Here is a 19,888-nt window from a genome sequence, read left to right on the forward strand (position 1 = left end):
ATCAAGTTGACCAGTACTTGAACTCAAGATGCTCGAAGTACAGTTTATTATGGTTTGTTATTTCTGCAAGTAGGTTATCTTTCCCACTTATCTTTGTATAAAGCTAAACAGTATTCGGCAGCTTCAAATGAATATTTTCGTTTTTTCTCTAAGGAACCAAATAATCACGATTTGAAATAATATTCCAAATGTAAAAGTGATTTTAAAAAAATCACAATTTTGTTTCAAAATGGAACTAAATGTTTACAATTGGATAGCTGCATCCCAAAGCCAATAATAATAATAATAATAATAATAATAATAATAATAAATAGTAAATAATGACCAGCAGAAAGCTACATGTGATTTTCCTTTTCTCCTAATAGCTGCACACGAAGCCGCAGATGAGCCGTAATTATTATTGCCTAATTTAGAATATTATATCACATGGCCCTGTCACTGATTTTCCTCCCGTGCAGAAATACCTGATTCTGCATATCTGAGACAGAACAGGCAGCTTTGACTAATGTCTGGTGATGTGTTAGCAGATACATTTCTGTCTAGACAACAAATCAATATGGGGCCTTTTTTCTTTTTGCTTGTGTATTCATTTGCTTGGCTTATTCCAAAGCATTCACTTACGGACTTTCAGCCCGCTCAGAAATAACACACGGACAAGTTTGCTAGCAAGAAAGCACAGCATTCTGATTGTCAGACAAGATATCTTTGAGGAACAATACCAAACATATAAGAGAATGTAGATGAGGGTCTAACTGAGGCTGCGTCTGCAGAGTTATTAAGCTTACGCTCAAAAGCCTGGGACAACTGGATCCCCCTCAGCTGAATTTTGATTCGGGACTATAGCCTAAATACCAGGTGTTATTATTGGTTGCACAGTATCACTGAAGTCTGGAGTCAGAAAGGCCACCTGAGAGACCATGAAAAGTCTGAAGTGACCACCAGCATCAAGAATCTCACTTTTAAACTTCTAACTTTTTAAAAATAGTCATGACATTATCGTATATAAGTATCAAACTCCTGGTTTTGTGTTTTGATCAATATTTTATAGGGTTTAAGGCAGGTCTATTCGTGGGACTATTTTGAAAAACTTGAAAATAAAATGGATCTTATTGCTTTCTTCAGAGGGGAACTTTCTTTTGTTAAAGAGCTGTTATTTGGTTGTTCTAACATCAGGCAGCCAAATAAATATGACTTTTATGGCATATGCTTATATAATTTAAATCAAAATTAGAAGTGATATTTTTCCCTAGCAGAATTTTGACAGCTCAATTCTAAAGTTTCTGTGCCTGATGTTATACAATATGTGAAAGAAATTTTTCATGTTCACTTAACATATTTATTAAATGTTATATAATATCAACTTTGAAGAGTGAAAATAAAATATTATTTTTAATTTCCGACGCATATTTGGGAAACCTTATTGTATCTGTATAAATAGACATGACGGAATAATTCCACAACCTATAAAACACTTACATATGAAATAAATAATACTCGTGGGAATGATGATGAAGGTAGCAGTTCATACAGAAATGAAACATTCCAAGCACAAGTTGGCAGGTCGTTTTACGGAAGCAGGATGTAAAGAAGGCCAAAGTAATTCGAGAGAGAAGTTGAGGCTACGTTGAGCATGTGTGCCTAAGACTACACTTTTGCGGAATGCCTTAAGGACAACCCAACAGTTTTTTAATCCATATGCTCTTATGCAAGAACTCAAGCAGCTAGAATACTTCGTAATTTTACATAAAAAGATGGACTAATGCATGTTTCATTTGCAGAAGCCGCTAATGGTCGGTATGTGTTTCTTCTTTTCCTTCTGCGTGTTTGTTTGGTTCCCGCCCTCACAGCCCAACGGGAGTAGCCAAGGCAAAGTGCACAACCCATTCCTTCCCACCCCAATGTTGCCACCGCCGCCGCCACCACCGATGGCCAGGCCTGTGCCTCTGCCGGTGCCAGACACAAAGCCTCCAACCACATCAACAGAAGGAGGTGCAGCCTCCCCGACCTCACCCAGTAAGTACGGCTGAGATGAGGCGCCGGTCACTGATAAAGCTCTGTGTACTTGAATCCTCATTTAAAGTTTCGTCCCAACTGCACAGGCTGTAGTGATAGGCACTCATCCCCAGCGACGGTTGTAGCGTGGGTTTGCAGGGCCGAGACAAGATCACAGCGAACACCGCTCTCGGGTACCGTCAACTACACCAGATGTGGAAGTGACTGGGTGTTTGGGCAGATAACATGGTGCAACTATATGCCCAAGACTGAGAGCAAGATATGACTCTTAAATTTTGCATATTATTTCAGTAGCTGTGAGTGCTCTCAAACACAGAGATCATCAAACAGCATCTACTTGCATACATTCTTATTAGCAAAAAGCTCCTTTTGCTTTTGTGTAGGCCTGCCTTCCAGCAACTTACAGTCCAAGAGAAATGCATTTGATGAGCTGTGCACCTCATACATCACACAGGAAAAAAAGGTTTAAATCAAAGTAACAGTTCAAAGGTGTGTACCTTGACCACTCACCAAGAGCAAGAGCCTGGCAGAAGATCAGAGCTGATAACTGTGGTGCATGGTCAGGTGTGGCAGGGGGAGGTGATAGAAAGTATAATGGGATGGGAAAAGAAAAGAAACTCTTGGCTCTTCTCTGAATAGTATGGGAACATGTGATCAGATGATAAAAACCTTTTTAGATGATAGGAATGATTAGTTGCTGAATTAGAGGGATAGTTCCTGATATTTTAAAGATGGCAAGGGGATAGGAATAGCTCGATCACATGAATTTGTCTTTTGTTAGTACCTGGAACGATGTCAAAAAAGAGTGATGGCCGGAGACAGAGTTCTGAGGTGTTGGATGGACAACCTAACCTTGACAGATGATGCGATGAGCACCTCCTTAAGCCTTTACTGAGGGATCAAAGTGTAAGAAAGGATAGGAATTGTGACACTAATGCTAAGGAGAGCAGGTCTCCAAGGAGGTCTTCAAAGGTGAGACTGGAGGCAAGGAATCCATTGAGGAAAACATGAGAGGAGACCAGGAAAGAAATGTTAAGATCGAGAACTTGAGCAGCAGTTGCAGAAGTTGAATGGACAGGAGCATGAGGAGGGATATTTTGTAGACCTCAGCAATGAGTGTAACAAAGGATGACTCTAGACCTCCTAGGTTCCTTACTTTCAGTTTGGGGGACCTAATGATATTGGGTGCAGGAGGGAAAGGGCCAGAGAGGAAAAATAAGCCTATGTTGACACTATGTCACTGGATTTAATTCTGGGGACCCTGATTCCAAAATCTGGAATTCCTCATGGACATGTGTCTGAGGGTGAACTTTGGGTTATTGAGTATTTATTCATTCTGATAACACATGTAGAAGTGAGTGGCATTTTATATGGATTCTGATATTACAGCAAAAAGATTGGGGGCCCAGGGGCAATTTTGTGGGGACCGACTTCCCTTGATAAGAGGTGGTTCAACCCTTGTCAACAAAGAAGAAAACCCAGAGTGTCTAGTGACAGAGGAAACAAACGAGGCCTGTTCCACAGATCTTGGAAGCTCAGCTTCGAAAATAAGCTTCTGAGAAGCAGAGGCTCATAGGTGTGTCCTGTTTATTGTATATTAACGTAATGTCTTCAGACAAGTTAGAGAAATCACCATCCCCAAACTCTATTTAAATCTAGTCACGGGGGGATAACGGCCTACAGACTGGTAGTCACATAATTACTGTGCCCCGTACATCCCTCCGTGTACCACTTTTCTGTTCACCCTCTCCCTCTCTGCACGGGACAATGACACAGTCCTTTAAAAGCCTACCAGTAATACTCTTCCTCTTCATTTAAACACATATTCCTCTCCACTATCAGTGTCCCATGCATTCACAGTACATTTTCCAGTAATGGGAGGGGACCCCTGTGGCCCTGTGGAAGAATCAGAATACCATGTGCAGTTACTGAAGTCTGGAAGATAAGGTCTCAAATCCCCCCACCTTTTAAATTACTGGCTGTGTGTCTCTTCAAATCTGTTTCCTCATCTGTAGAATGTGGGTGATGATACCTGCCTGGCAGGGTTGTGTGAAACCTGCCATGATGAGCGCCACCGCGAAATGAATTGTTGGTCTTTTATTATCTGCCAAAAGTCTTAGTACAGTTTCCAGGCTTGGGTAAGGATGAAGTATGTCTATAGGACACATATAGCTACTCAACCCGAAATCAGGCTGATGCCTTTGGGTCCATACTTCTGGATTCCACGCCATGGATTAAATCAAATGGCTTGTATAGGAAGGTATCTGTCATCTTCTCATGCCCAGCCTCAAGTATTCCTTCAACATTATGTGAAGAAGCGTGGATGGGGTCCTGGCGGATCTAATTCATATGGTTGCATGGCCATTAGAACAGGGTTTAAAGATTTGGGGGGAAAGGATATCAGGAGAGAGAGCCCAAAAGTTTGATATAAGTAATTTAATACTTTTGAACCATATGATTCTAGGAATGCAGGCAAAATAAAATGTTCTACTGGTGGCATAGAAAGGCTTTTATCATCATGACTTGCTTCTGGGCTTTTCTGGGGTTTGCTGAATTCACAAGAATGTGTTGTTTCACAGCAATAGCTTGCCTTACCATCCTCTCCTTTATTGATAAGACAGTTGATAGGCTGGAGGACATGTAATTTATAGCATAGGGGAGCCTTTCCAATTAAAAATCTCAAAGCCCGCTGGTCCACACTGGGAAGACATTTAAGGAACACCTCCCCGCCCCCCCCCCCCCCGCCACCACAGGCACACGCACAAACTCCTCTTCCATGCCCTGATTTCTGAACCAATTGGTAAATAAAATACAAGAAAAAATCATAAGGAAGACCAGACTATCGCTTCTACTATCAAAGAATTTAGTTGATAACTGTAAGCAAATGGTGCTTCCTAATGCTGAACCCCTGAGTTACACAGACCGATCTCTAGTGGCTGGCAATGTCTGACCACCACAGGCCTTCCCAAGTGGGGTCTGCCCTCCCGTTTAGAGCTGATAACTCGGAGGTCCAGATGGCTGCATGTTGCCTACCAGCCCCTGTCTTCCTAAGAGAAAGGAGCAGGACAAGTCATGTCTGGTTTTTACTTCTAAACTCTACAGTCTAGAAAGTAGAAAGTGATCAGAGGGAAAGAAGCCACAAAGATATAGAAGGGAACAAATATCTGAGTAAAATCGCTTCCCCCTCTCTCAGCATGCATCTTGATGACTACCTTCTTTCATTCACTCATTCAGCCTTCATATAGCGAGCACTTATCATGTGCCAAGGACTGTGTTAGCTGCTTGGGATACAGAGATGGTTAATCCTTGCTCTACCGAAATGTAGGATCCTGTGGAAGGAGACAGCTGGCAAATGGGTAGTTCCCAGGAGACAAAGCTGGGACAAAGGCTTGGGTTCTACAGGAGCACGTGGGAGGGAGTTTGGTCTAGGAACAGAGTCTTAGCTAAAGATGATTTTGGAGAGGGTGACTTCTATTTAGTAGGGATAATAGTCTGGTATTTTAAATCTGAGGAGGAAGGTAGCACTTTTCTTCAGAAACCAGCCTGGTGGGGGGAGGGGATGTCTAAAATTAGATTACCACTGAATAAAAATTTAGGGCAAAAAATATAGTTTCATAAATTATGTACCTTCTTAGAAATTAAAATCACAGGGTGGTTGGATCCTGTTTATCTTTGCCAGTTTATTAGAGCTCAACTTTAGCAAGAAGAAATATCATGACAAGGTATTAAGTACAGATGTTCGAGATCCCAATAGCATGTTGGAAATTGAGGCTTTTTTCAAAAACACTAATTGTATGACCCAGGACAGCCTTTTCTACCTGGCGTTTGAGATGACTTCCAGTAAGGTAAAATTTTCAAAATACAAGTAGGAAATCATGCCAAGGGTCTCCTATATTACCAACTTTTCTGGGCTTCAAACTCCCTTATCTGCTAATGGGAGTATCACTGGCTGCTATACCCACTCTCTTAGGCAGATTGACAGGACAAACTGGGGTGACAGATGTGCTGTGCTGTAGACAGTTAAGAGTCCAAGGCATAATTTTTAATATCATCTTATAATGAAATACAAATGGATGCCAGCCTAAAGCAGAGTATGTATTTTAACCTAATCAGTTGCCTCTGGCATCAAATATTCAACTTTGCAGCTGTGGCCAGAAAAACATGGGTAAGGCAGATTTGGGAAAAAATTTGCCTATGAAATAAATACATTTTAATGGGAGAAATCCTTACTAGTGCCCTAAAACAAAACAGAACAAACAAAACCAGGGGCGTGGGGGTAGAGTTAACAGTTATTTGGAGAAAGATTGATGTACTACTGTGTCAGATCTTTTTCAGATACCATAACAAATACGGATAACCCGTAAGAGTCATTCACAATGGATGTGTTCTGTTCCCGCTAACTACCTTTGGTGGGTTTAGATACCTACTGAGAGAACATTGCTTCTTTTGTTCATTCAGTAAATAGTAATTGACCATCACCTATTTGCCAAGTAGTGTTCTAGGTGCTAGGATTGAGCAGGAAATGAAAGAGATTTGAAAAATTCCCTGATCTTGTGGAGCTCAGATTACAGAAGGGAAGAAAGTCAATAAAAATAGTGAGTATAAAAGGTAGGGTGATGTAAGTCGGTTGTCTGTCGGCATACGTAGGGGTCAGGAGTGGTGGAGGTAGGGGATGACTGTCAGGGTGGGCAGAGAAGGCCTGTCTGAGAAGGGGACATTTGAGCAAAGAGCTGAAGGAAGTGAGAAGATGAGCCATGAGGCTGTAGGGGGAAGAGCTTTTCAAGCAGAAAGAACAGCCAGTACACCTGGCCAGGGTGGTGAGAACAGAATGAGGAAGCAAAAGTAGGAGAAGGCAAGGTCAAAGGTAAGGTGGATGAGTCTGGGAGCTGGGAGTGAGGTAAATAATGTAGGCTCTTGTAGGCCCTTGTAAAGACTTGGGCATTTACTCTGACCGAGACAGGAAGTAGAGAAGTGATAACTACCTAGTTTTTAACAGAAACGCTTTGAAGGCTTTGTTGAAAATAGATTGTAGGGGGCAAGAATTAAAGCAGGGAGACCAGTTAAGAGGCTGTTTGTTTGTTTGTTTTTTAATCAATATAATGAGTGTCTTCAACCTGCAGCTGCTATTTTAGGCACAAGGGATGCAAAAGTGAACAAAACAGTCTCCTTCCCTGTGGACAAACAATAATCAAAGTATAAGTAAATTAGTAACTTAGGGACCATAAGGTCTAATAGAGAAAACTAAAACAGGGAGGGGAGGTGGCACCGTGTTGCAGAATCCAGGAATTAACATGGGGCAGGAGGTGTGGTGAGAATTATTTGAAGGGAGAGCTGATAGGATTTGCTGACACCTTAGATATTGGGTTGAGGGGGGGAAAATGAGAGAAATCAACAATGACTTAGGTTTTTTACCTGGGCCACTGGAAAGATGGAGTTGCCATGAACTGAGAGGGGAACATTGCAGGAAGAGTCATTCTGGGTGAAGGGTAGGGACCAGAGTTTGGTTTGACCAAATTATGTTTGACATGTCTATTAGGTATCTTACCAGTTGGTACAAATTATATAGTAGCATGATACCTATGAAAGCTCTTTGCAGTTAACTGAGTTTTTCCATGTGCATCATCCATTAATTGGGAAGGGATTCCTGTTCAAACATGCCATACATTGAATGGATAGTCCTCAGAGTCTTGAGGACAGCAGTTGAAGAATAGGAGAAATGTCTCATTACATTTGGGTCTATTTGTGATATGATGATTCCAAATGCAGTATTCTTTTTCTTAATTGTATTGTAACATCCAATTTTTATATAATAGGTTAGTACCAAGATCATACTATAAAAATGGACTTATCCAGAAAAGAAATTGCAGATTGGCATCATAGCCTAGAATTATAACAGGGAAAAAAAATGCTTTTGGATTATGATGGAAGATAAAACATGCATATTTTCTTTTTTTTAATTAATTAGGAACCCAAAAACTCAATTTAAGAATGCATAAAAGACTCATAACATTTTTCTCCATGCCTTCTTAGCCATGAACTTTTGGTTTTTTTAAAACTAGAATTCTATTAAAGAAGAAGCATGCAATAACAAGTTTCCTTTATTATTTATTTTTATATCTACAATGAATCTTACATACATTCATTATGCGAATGAGTATGAACCTGTTAACCAAGAATATAACAATAATCTATGTTGGGGATGGAAATTTTGCAGTATAATAATTAACGTATGTTCAATGCTTTTTGGTTAGCAACACTCTGTACACAAATACGTTATCTTGTTCTGTCTTCCTAAGAGTCCTGGTTGGTCAGGATTTTATAGACAAGGAAGCTGAGATTAAAAAGTGCAGATTACTGGGGCTCCCGGGTGTCAGCTAAGCATCTGACTCTTGGTTTCGGCTCAGGTCACAATCTCTCAATTTCATGATTTTGAGCCCCACCCCTCCACCCCGCCTTGGACTCTGTGCTAGCACCGTAGAGCGTGCTTGGGATTCTCAATCTCTCTCTCTCTCTCTCTCTCTCTCTCTCTCTCTCTCTGCCCCTCCCCCACTTGTGCTGCCTTGGTCTCTCTCAAAATAAATAAATAAACTTAAAAAAAAAGAAAAAGTGCATATTACTTTCCCAAGCTCATACTCCCGTAGTCACCCGGACTGGACTCAAATGCAGGCCTTCCTATGCTCTTTCTACTATCTCATACATACTTCGTACAAATTACAGAGCAATATGACATGATTTCTGGTTGCTATTAAGCCACAACTGCCTGCTTATCTGAAATTAATCACAGCACAACAAAGTATTGAGCTTTTTACTCATGTGCCACGCACCTTAAAAGTATTTTTGTATGTGTTGTCTTCTTTTAATTTTCACAATAATCCTATGACGTAAATACTTCTGTTACCCTAATTAAGGGTTTCTTAGCCAGGTATAGCGGCGTTATGATTCACACCCAGCCACCTTGACCCTGTGGTTCATACGCTTGGCCATAGCATCCTATGGGGTATCTTTGCATTAGCCCAAAGCTTCTGTGTTTTTTTGCAGTGAAAACCCTATGAGAAAAATATAGAAGATGTTAGTTGGCCATTTATACTGCAGTATGAATTGGTCTCTGTTTCTGAGAGTAACTCTTGTTATCAGGGAAAGGAAGAGAGCAGAAGATTTGGAAGGAGATCAAACAAAAACAGCAAAAAGACGAAAAATAGGAGATGTTGATCAAGGCAGATTTCCTTTATTCTCCACAACTCCCGAGAACTTGGACTGTTGATGAGTGCTTTGAAGAATTATTTTCCGAGTTACCACCCAAATAATGACCCCTCTCCTTTTCACCAACACTTTTCCTTAAAATGTATAACACACTGTTGTAATCAATAATTGGATTCAGAACAAGCTAGTGAATGATATGTCATATTTTCACAATTTTTAGGTGACATAAGGACTGTTTCCTCTTTCAGAGAAAAACCAATGGATAATTGCAAGAGAAAATGGGGGAAAAAATAAGTTAGTGGCTTCCTTTCACAAAACACTTTTTCATTAGTGACACCTGAACTATTCCATTATTCTTTTCCTTTAAATTTTTTAAATTACATTCAATAAAATCCATTCTTTGCTGTAAATTTCCACAAGTTTTTATAATATCATAGATTCTTGCAACCAATTCTACAGATAGGATAGAGAACAATCCCAAAACTTCCTTCTTTTTCTTACCTACTTTTAATTTAATGTCTGAGGTTATTTAGTGCCAGGGAACTTGATTGCAATCCATTTCCCCATTGGTATCATTTTTTGTTTTGTTTTGTTTTGTTTTTCCACATTGGTTTTAATTTCTCTACCAGTTCTGCTGCTATCTCCATTACATTTCAATTTTTTATATTCTTCTGAATTAGAAAGAGACCTATATAATATGCAATATTTTAATATTTGACGATAGTGGCATTTCATATGAGAGGAAGGAGAGTATTATTCAATAAAGTTACCCAGACAACTGGGTAACTTGTCCAGGAAAAAAAATAAATTCCTTACACCAAAATAAATTCTGGCTGGAGGAAAAAACCAAACATACAAAGGTTAAGCCTTAAGTGCCACATGAAAATATAGAACAATTTTTAAAATAATATTGGAGGTGGGAAGGCCTTTCTAAATAACACACACAAATAAAACCCAGAATCCATGAAAGGAAAGACTGATAAATTCTACTTTAAGAGTATCAAAAATTTATGCATGGAAAAAAATAACAAACAAAAAGACAAAAATGAAAGTGGGAAAAATATTTGCCACACATGTGACAGAGGGTTAAATTATATAAACACCAATAGTCCAATAGAAAGACCAAGAAACGGTATAAACATAGAGAAATGGAAAACATTTGAAAGATGGCTCATTCATGTAGCATAAGAACAATACAAATTAAGACTTGGGTGGTATTTCTACCCGTCAGATCAGCAAAGATCAAAAAGTATCTTCCACAGTCTTGGCAAGTGTGTGGAAGATAGGCAGTCTTTTGCACTGTTAGAGGACTGTAAATTGGTTCAACCACTTCAGAAGACAATTAAATTTTTCATGTATATGAAAGTATATATGAGTCATACATATCTTTACGTACATAAACGTTAAATGTAAGTGACAAACATAGTTGGACATGAACACAGATGTATAAGTATTCATTGCAACATTGATTATAATAGAAGATTAGTAATAACCTAAATATCTACAAACATTATATACATTAGGAACCCTTTAAAAACAAAAAGACAAATCTATATGAATTCATGGAATAATCTTGGGGTTGTGTTAAGTCAGCAAAGGAGAATGCTAAGAAGTATATACAGAATACTACCATAGAGGGAGGAGATGTATATACACATTTGCTTGTGTGTTGAAAGACAGAAACTGGTTTGTCATAGGATAGCTCTTTGGTACCTTATCCAAAGAGAATGATATTACTGAGTTTTAAATCCCCCTTTTATAGCAAATATTATTGTATTTTTTTTATTTTCAAAAATATTTGTCTAATGATCCAGAAATTCTTCTTTCTACCTTAATCACTACAGTGACCAAAACTCAGGGTGGGGAGGGGTATCCCATAAAAATCTTGGCAATTTTTATACATCTAGATTTTAGCTATATTAACCGGCACTTTGGGTATGATAGCAAAAAATGTGTGATCTTTCTGGTGAAGGGATTCTTTTCCCCTCACCTATAGTAAGGAGTTAAGTGTAAGGTTAGCATATGCATTCTCCATTGCCATTATTTGGCCACTATTTCTGGTTTAGGAACCCATTGAATACAAATGGGCACATACTATCTTAAATCATAATTTTTCATAAATGCTTTTTGCAAAATATTCCTATTCTGTGTACAGTGTAATTTTACCATGTTTAAATATGCAAAGGAAAAATAACTGTTGGAAAGCAGGTGCTTTGATAGGTATTTTCATAAGCATTACCTTAGTTTCATTTGATTATGATTATAAATCTGCAAAATTGGGATTGTTAGTCCTCTTTTTAAAAAGAGGAAACTGAGATGAAGCTGGGCTTCAAACTCAGGTCTGTTGGACTCTGATGCTTTGTACTTACCCTACGCGGATATATACCTTGTTTAGAGATAAAATACTGTACCTACATCTGTCCTTTGAAAACCCTAAGACACTCCATAAGGAACTTTTATATTATTACAAGAATAACAGACTCTTGCATACACTGAATTGGTGAAAAGTCGAGGAACAAGAGTGGAGTAAGAGATGGACGTTGTCAAGAAAGAGTGACCAGAGAGAACAGGCAATAGGTCATTCCCTTCATTTAGGTTTTCATAACCCGTTCAAGTCTTGCTTTTGCCTCAGCTTTTTACTTTTTCAGATGACAGAAATGACAAATGCGTTTTAAGATACTCTTCAGAAAATTAATATATATGGTAGCATATAAATAAAAATAAAATTATATTCTCCTATAATCAACTACTGTTAACATTTTGGTGCATTTTCTCCTTAATGCATGTTGATGTGTGTATTTGTATGTAGATGTACACACACATACATAAGATGATTGCTACCATACTGAATATAATATTCTGTATGCTATTTTCTTAATTAGTATTTTACACCTTTTCTTATTTCATAAAAAAATTAGAAAATGTGATTCTAAACAATTTGTACTTATTCCTCTGCTCTAGAACATTAACTTTGTCCCAATCTATGAAATAGGTTCCTGCATATTTTTGAAAATACGTTTTGTCCCCAACTTTAATAATTTCATTAGGGTAGATTGCTAGAATTGGAATCACTAGTACCACCAGTATGACTATTCATTTTGGTATACATCACCAATCAGCTGGGTTGTGCCGATTTATAAGTTACTTATGAGTCTGATCATAACATTAACCCTTGATTGGATTTTTTATTTTAAGTGTTAGAAGGCAGATGTCTCAGAGTGTAATACCCTTAATCAGATATTGGAATCAATAGTCCCCGATTGGATGCCTTTGGCATTTTTCTTCAATCCTTTTAATATTAAGTATAATGGAATTTGGGAGATTTCCCATCTTGCTGGCTAAGCCTGTCTTAGGGATTACCTTCTGAATGGCTTCTGTAGAAAATGTAACCCATTAGATATACGCAGAGGGATGACGCCTTAAAGGGCCATGCCTATGTGAGTAAATGATATTTATTATGCTGGAGTCTTTATATATAGGAGCTGAGAGAGGTTAATTGGCTTGCCAAGATCACATTTCAAGTAAGAGATTGAATGGATTCAATCCAGGATTTTCTGGTTCTAAAATTCATTTTCTACCTACCTTGCACTGCTGGAAAAACAAAAGTGTTACTTGGGTTTTCAGGTTCTGTTTATGTTTATTTAAGATTAAAAATTACTGGACATTATTTAAAAATCATTTACAATGCCGTTCTTCAGAGATAACCGCTTTCTGTGCTTATCTCCCAGTCATTTTCTGTGCATATTTTAAACATAATTGATCATGATATATGTGTGTGTGCATATGTGTGTCTATATGTATACATATACCATTTGGTAAACCGGTTTTATTCATTTTATCTCCTATTATAAACATGTCATGATGCCATTATTATTTTAAAATGTGTTTAATGACTGCAAAATACTTCAACATATGAGTGAAGCACTAACATATAAGGTGGTTCCAATTTGTTCCTCTTTATAAGTAATACTGTAATGAACATCTTTATCTGTACCTTTAAGTATTTTTTGAGGATAAATTCCCAGAAGTAGGTTTCCAGAGTTACACTGCCTTTGGAGAGGCTGCAGAAGCCTTTCAAAAGGGAGCAATCCAATATATTGATCTAAGTTTCTTTTTTTAGTAAACCCCAGTTGAATCCAGTTTATTCCCTATGGCTATTTAATATAACTTTCACCTGTGCCTCCTCATGTACATTGTTGCTTCAGATCAATATATATGTTCTATCAGTTGGACAGCACACAGCATATACATAAAAATAAATGACAGTTTTCGAATTTAGATTAGCCACCAGAAGTAAATTTAAATTAACTGAAACAAGTCTGTATTCTTATCCTTTACAGCTATTATGAAAAACAGTGTTCTAGGCAGTTTAAATAGACTGCATATAAGAAATAGTATAAAGCGCCTGCTTATGACACAGATTTGGGTAGCAGAAGGTCAAAGCGTCTCCGGTTTACATGTTCTGATCCCCTTCTGTCTGTGTGAACACATGAATGGTCTTATACCTTCCTTTCTGCATATTTTACCCCAAATCATGATGTAGCTAGAGCCCCTGCCTCCCTGTGAGGATCCTTAATACAAATAGAAATGCCAGCAGAGCAAAACCATCTGGCTAAATTGCTTCTTCTCAAGATTTTTGTGAACTACTGGCACATTAGACATGTCATGCAAATTGTTCCCATACATGTTAAGTAATGCTAATATATTAAAGTTCGAATTCATTAGCTTTTCAGGAACAAAGATTATGGGTGTGTTGTTCTGTAATAATTTACTAGCAATAAGTAGGTTTTAATTTCATGCCCTGAGGGCTGTGTCTTTTTTGTTGTTGTTGTTGGTAACTTGTTTGTGCAGACAAAAGATTTACAGAGATAATAGAAGGAGGTAACTGCACAGATGTGATCAAAATACTGGAAATTCAGTGTGGTTATCTTCTAGATTCCAAACATCTGGATGACAACTACAATATCCAGCCAATCATGTGGGAATTTCTAAATCTCTGAATACTGGATCATGTGTAGGAAAAGCTGTATGTGTTTCCTGGGCTATATAATGATATGAATAATGCTAACCCAGGCCCTGTAAAGTTGTCGATACCAATAGATTTCTTTAAAGGAAAAACATGCCAATATCCTCCAGCATTTCTTTGTGACCTTGCAAGAAGTAGTGCTGTTCAAGTTCCTAAATGAGTTAAACTGTAATGGGTTTCATTTAGAAATTAGCCAATCTATTTCCTGATAGTTACTGCATTTTTTTTTTTTTTTAAGAAATGAAAGTTTTCTCATGGGGCTTCTCATTTTTTTTTTTAATAATGTAATAGTGCAGTTAAGATTCTAGAAACTATTTCAGTTAGGTGCTTAATCATCTCACTGTTTCAAGTTTGCCACTGAACACTGTCTCATGCACTTTTTCTTCACTGTCAGGTGTCACTGATAAACATTTAATAAAATTGCAACTTGAATACACAGGGATCTGTTCAAGTCTGCATTCCTGAACTTGCTTTGATTACCTCTGTCCAATAACGAGCACATTCCTGGGCAGGTGGTAGAGTCACATTAAAGTCTATGAAATTGAATTTTTGACTAGGTATTTTTTGGAGGGAAATCCCCACATGTGAGTATGTCTGAGTTTCTGAAAACGAGGGAACATGTGACGTGCCTATTGATATTTGAGATATGAAGGGAAAAGTTTAGAGTGTGGGTAGGTCAAGCGATCTTAGTGGTGTTCAGAATGGGAAGTTGATAACTTTGTTCATTTTATGAATTATTTATTCTTCTTAAAAGAAAAACAATTTCAATGGACTTTTTCCCCTCCATTTTCAAATAGTTCAGGTTTCTGATTCTTAACATGTTACCTTCCTGAGCTAAATGGCAAAACGTGGTTTGCACCGTCCTGTCTTTTCTCCTTTCCCTCTGTGATTGATCCTCGGATTCCTGCCTCCAGTTCCTGCTTCCACGCCTCTGCCCATGCTGCTTCCTGTGGGACCCTCTCCCCCCATCCATCTGAACCTGTCAGCCAACGCCATCTTTTACAGCATGTCGCAAAAGCCATCCCTATTTCCTCTGCACGGCTTTTCCTGTGTGTCCCTTTTCTGTCCTTTAACATCTCACCGAGTTTTATTTGTATCACCTTTAATACCGTATTTTCATTTTCTACACTCCTCTCTCACCACTAGATGCTAGCATTCTCAGATAGCACTGTGTCTTGCTCACCTTTGGCTTTCCCACGGTGCTCAGCACAGAGCCTGGCACAGAGCAGGTGTTCATGAGAGACAGACAGACAGAGAGGCAGATGGAGAGAGAGAATGAATATGAATATTTAAATATATTAAAATATCTCTCTTTGAGGCACTCTAGAGGTTAGACTTGGTAGAGTTTAAGGGAATGAAAAAGGGGATGTTCACTCCTTCTGTAGAGTTGGAGTCTGATGAAACAGAACCCAGATCTCTCTGCAAACTCCGTGTCAGTTTGTAGGCCAGGCTACCAAGGTTTAGGGGACTTCATTGCTTCCTGTGTGTGGAAGCAAATACAGAGCCTCAAAGCTCACCAGGTCTCTTACATTTTCTTTTCTGCCAACGTGCCTCACTGTGTCACTTCCCCCTAGTCAGGGCAGGGGGGCTGGCCATCGCTCCCCTCAGGCAGTTCAGCTAGAGGGGAATCAGCCCCTCAGCCTCCCTGTGGGCACTCCCTGTGGGCACTCCCTCCCTGTGGGAGTCCTGATGGGGCTTCAACCAAAAGGCAGCTCTCCCTTTACACTCACTCCCCGCAAAGACATCTGTCTAAATGTTCTCCCTTTCGCCCTTTTCAGTGATTACACATATTTTAGTGGTTGCTAAATTTGAACTAGACCTTGATTCTGTCTGCCTCCTTTTAATTTTCTCGTTTGTCAGATTTGGGTGATTTTAATGATACAGTTTTTAACTTAAGGAAATGTCAACTGACAATGGTACAAATATTTTAATATCTTTTTCTTCGGTCATATTTTTTTCCCCCAAAACAAGGAAGGCTCCAAGCATCTTTGTTCAAGACAGTTTGACCACCTTGTTAACACCGTGGTCAGATTTGATTTTATAGGTGAAGGCCATTGCAGACTCAAAATGGATTTATGTGGAAATATCATGATTTCTTTATCCGGACACATCCTTTACATCTTCTCATTGAGAAAAAGAAACAAAACAAAACAAAGCCTTACACCTTGGGAACAATAAACGTAGGAATTCTTTTAGGCTTGCAGGCAGTCAGTTACATCATTTCTGAAGACAAAAAGGCTAAGTTCTCCCAGGGAACACCTACCTGCACAGTGGTAAAGAGCAGATTTAAAGGGCAGTCTCTGCCACTGTCCTGCCCAATGCCTCATGCCCGCCTCATAGTCCCCGCTAGAGATAGATTCTGGCATCCTCAAGAGGCCTTGTAAAAGTATTACTTATAAAGCATGAACAGGTCTTGAGCCATCCTTCCAACTGACCATACTGAGACAGGATTTGCACTAAGTGAAGGATTATATAATTAGCAACGTGTATGGTAAGTGGGTAACGCAGAAGAATGGGATTTTCTGGATATGGGATCAAATTCTGGTCTAGGATTTTGGTACTTATCACTATGGCTAAGGCCAAAGTAAGACCATTGGATAATGGGAAGAAATACAGTAGAAAGAGGAAAAATATGATCTTATTAGTGCCAATAAAATGGTGAAAGCTTCTCATAGGAATGTTCATCCATAACATTAGGAAAATAGTCCATGATGATACTGCTCATGTGGGTAAGAAGACTTGCTTAAAAAAAAAAAAGCAAAAACAACAACAAACAAAGCTTCTGCTTCAGAAGCAAATAATCAATAATTTGATTTCTAATAGTCATCTTTGCCATGAGGACTTTTACAATGAGATTATATAAGCAAATTGATTTCCCTTTCCTGATTGACTTTATCAGAAAATTGTCAAATGCCCCTGAATCATCCCTCCAGAATCCTCAAAAAAATGCCTATAATAATCTTCCCAGAAAATTATTTTCTGGATTTCATGATTTCCTGAAGCTCTTTCTACAGCATTTGATTATTGCTGCTGTAAATAATGCCAGAATTATAATTAAGAAAGATATGAATGTGATATAATAGCATAATAAATACAGTTGTATATAATTAATTACCACATTGCCCCCTTTACTTGATTTTATATTCATGTTGAAAGCTCTTAACTATGCATGTATAATTGATTTGCTATGGTATATGTGGTTGTTTTAATAAAAAGTTGCAATTGAGGTTTTTATTCAATAGTATAACTCCCTTATTCCACTTTTTCTTTGGAAAAATCAAATTTAACTAATGTCACCTCATTTCTGGAACTACATCCTGTTGTAGGTGAACACGCTGGCTATTGTAACTACCATAATGGAAGATGAGTCAGACTTTCTTTCTTCCTTCCCTTGTTTTCCCCGTGTCCTTGAGTTTTCCCAGAAGCTACATTTCTATAGAATAAATTTCCCTGGGCACCATTTCTTCCATTTGATGACTTGGGTACTCAGAGATTCCCAGGTTTTTGTCGTTGTAATATCCTTTTTTTTTTTTCCTTTTCTTCTCTTCTCTTTTCTTTTCCTTCTCTTTTTTTTTTTTTTTTTTTTTTTTTAATGCTAACACACTACCACCTCTCTCACTGTTGCTCTTGTTTTAAAGACCAGACTAAACTTTGAAACAGTTTTAGGATGCCTATGAAAGCATTAAAGGCCTTCTGGGATATTTTGAAATTGAGAATTCAAAGTTGGTCTCTATGCCTGAAGAAGAAAAAATAGCCAGTTGTTAGCAGTTTTGAGTGGCTAAATTATTTGTATGCTAAACCTTCCAAATGGCACCATTTAGGTCTGGCAAACAGTAGAGAATGGAATGGAGTGCAAGCCTTTCCGGGTTTAGTAAAAGCAAACAAACAAACAAACAAACAAACAAAACCTGAATCCTGGGATCAGTCAGCGTGCTTGTTTCTGAAGTCACCAGTGCGGCAAAAGCATCGTAGGAATTCCTGTGGTGTGTCTGTTGTGACCAGTGCAGACCCGCACACACAGTTCTCTAGGATTCAGATCTCTGCATCTGTCATCAGTCACTTAGTCTCGTACCTTTTGCATACTCCTCATGACTTTATTGTTCCTTCTCACCCTCCCATTCTATTCACGTGTGAAGGAACACTCCCCCCGCCCCTCCCCCCTCCCCCCCCACCAACCACTGAGAGGTTTGACAGGTTATTTCATCTACTAGCTTCCTCCTTATCTCTCCCACATCCTCTTTATGCCCTAGGAGCAGGTAAATTCACTACCAGGTAATTATAGTCCATCATTTTCAATAATAATTTTCTATGGAAACTTCTTAAACCATCTCGAAGCAAAGCAATAGGCTGAATAAAGCAATTAACAAAAATTCTTTTACTGAACTTTTAAAAACTTAAATTTCTGCCATACCAGTGAGTGAGAGGTACATACAGAAAGGCTACATCGACAGGTATTTTTCCATTGTGTTCAATTTAGTCTAACGTTGGATGGGCTGGGAAGGAAATCAGTAGATTCACATGAGTAGACAGTATAACACATCATGCATCTAGATTGTTTTATATAAAGCTATTACCGGACAAATCCTTCTAAAACAAATACTACAACAAAACTTTCTTATTACTAGACATCAGAGGATCCTGATGTCCATCCACTGTTCCATGCTGGTTTAACACAGCCACACCATGTGACCATCACAGATTGGTGGGGGTGACTTAGCTCTTACCAAAGATGACCAACAGGACTTGGGCCAAACTGGTGGAAATTTTATCTTTAGATATCTTTTGTGCTTCACAAAAGAAACAAGAAGTCCGAGCGGTTTTCTGTAAAACAGAAAATCAAAAACAAAGCGGATGACGCCAAAAAGGAAAAAAGAAATCTGGCAAAGGGATTTGGTATGATTCCCTCAGTTATCTGTGCTTTTTCAAAATTGAAGACCCTTTTCATCTTTTAGATGGTGTGTGTCTAGAGTTCGTTCGAAAAATTTGGCCCCTTTTACAAGCGTTGTTAACAGATTTGAAATGAAGCAAGAGTCTATCTAAAAGTTCTAGTACAAAGAAAGAATGCGAATAAATATTGAGAGTTTGTGATAGAGAAGGATATTGCAGGACACCAAAGGACCAAATGCACATTTGGATTTATAAGCCAACAAAACACCAAAGCCGCTGAGTTTTTTTCTCACTAAACTAGAGTGAAGCTCACAAATATAAATGTAAAACCCAAAATATATATACAGTTCTGTATATATAAAAACCAACAACAAAACTTTACTGTGAAAGGATAGGAAACTGAAGTGTGGTTCCAGGGTGATAGCTTGGTTTACACAGGATCTTGATAGTTTGTACCTTTAACAGAAAGGTTCTAGGCTCGGAAGACTAGATGTTAATGTTTTTTAAATATTTATTTATATTTGAGAGGGGGAGGGCAGAGAGAGAGGGAGACACAGAATCCAAAGCAGGTTCTAGGCTCTGAGCTGTCAACATAGAGCCCAACACAGGGCTCAAACCCACGAGCTGTGAGATCATGACCTGAGCTGAAGTCGGACACTTAACCGACTGAGCTACCCAGGCACCCCCAAATATTAATATTTTAAGCACATTTCGTGCATCATAGAGATTCTAGACACTCTCCTGGGACCTATAAAGACAGCT

General features: G+C 38.4%; 1 protein-coding gene across 9 annotated transcripts in view; it reads left to right on the top strand.

Annotated features, from left to right (window-relative positions):
• Positions 1-19,888, top strand: part of NFIA (nuclear factor I A) — a 574,225-nt gene that overhangs the window by 515,434 nt on the left and 38,903 nt on the right. For all 9 annotated transcript variants that reach the window (XM_086717139.1, XM_086717140.1, XM_086717143.1 and 6 more), the window contains one exon: positions 1,848-2,013. In XM_086717139.1, coding sequence (XP_086573265.1) covers positions 1,848-2,013 — 166 coding nt within the window. The remainder of the gene's footprint in view (positions 1-1,847; positions 2,014-19,888) is intronic.

Source organism: Puma concolor, chromosome C1 (genome assembly GCF_028749965.1).
Source record: "Puma concolor isolate L17-30 chromosome C1, mPumCon1.1.hap2, whole genome shotgun sequence".
NCBI lineage: Eukaryota > Metazoa > Chordata > Mammalia > Carnivora > Felidae > Puma > Puma concolor.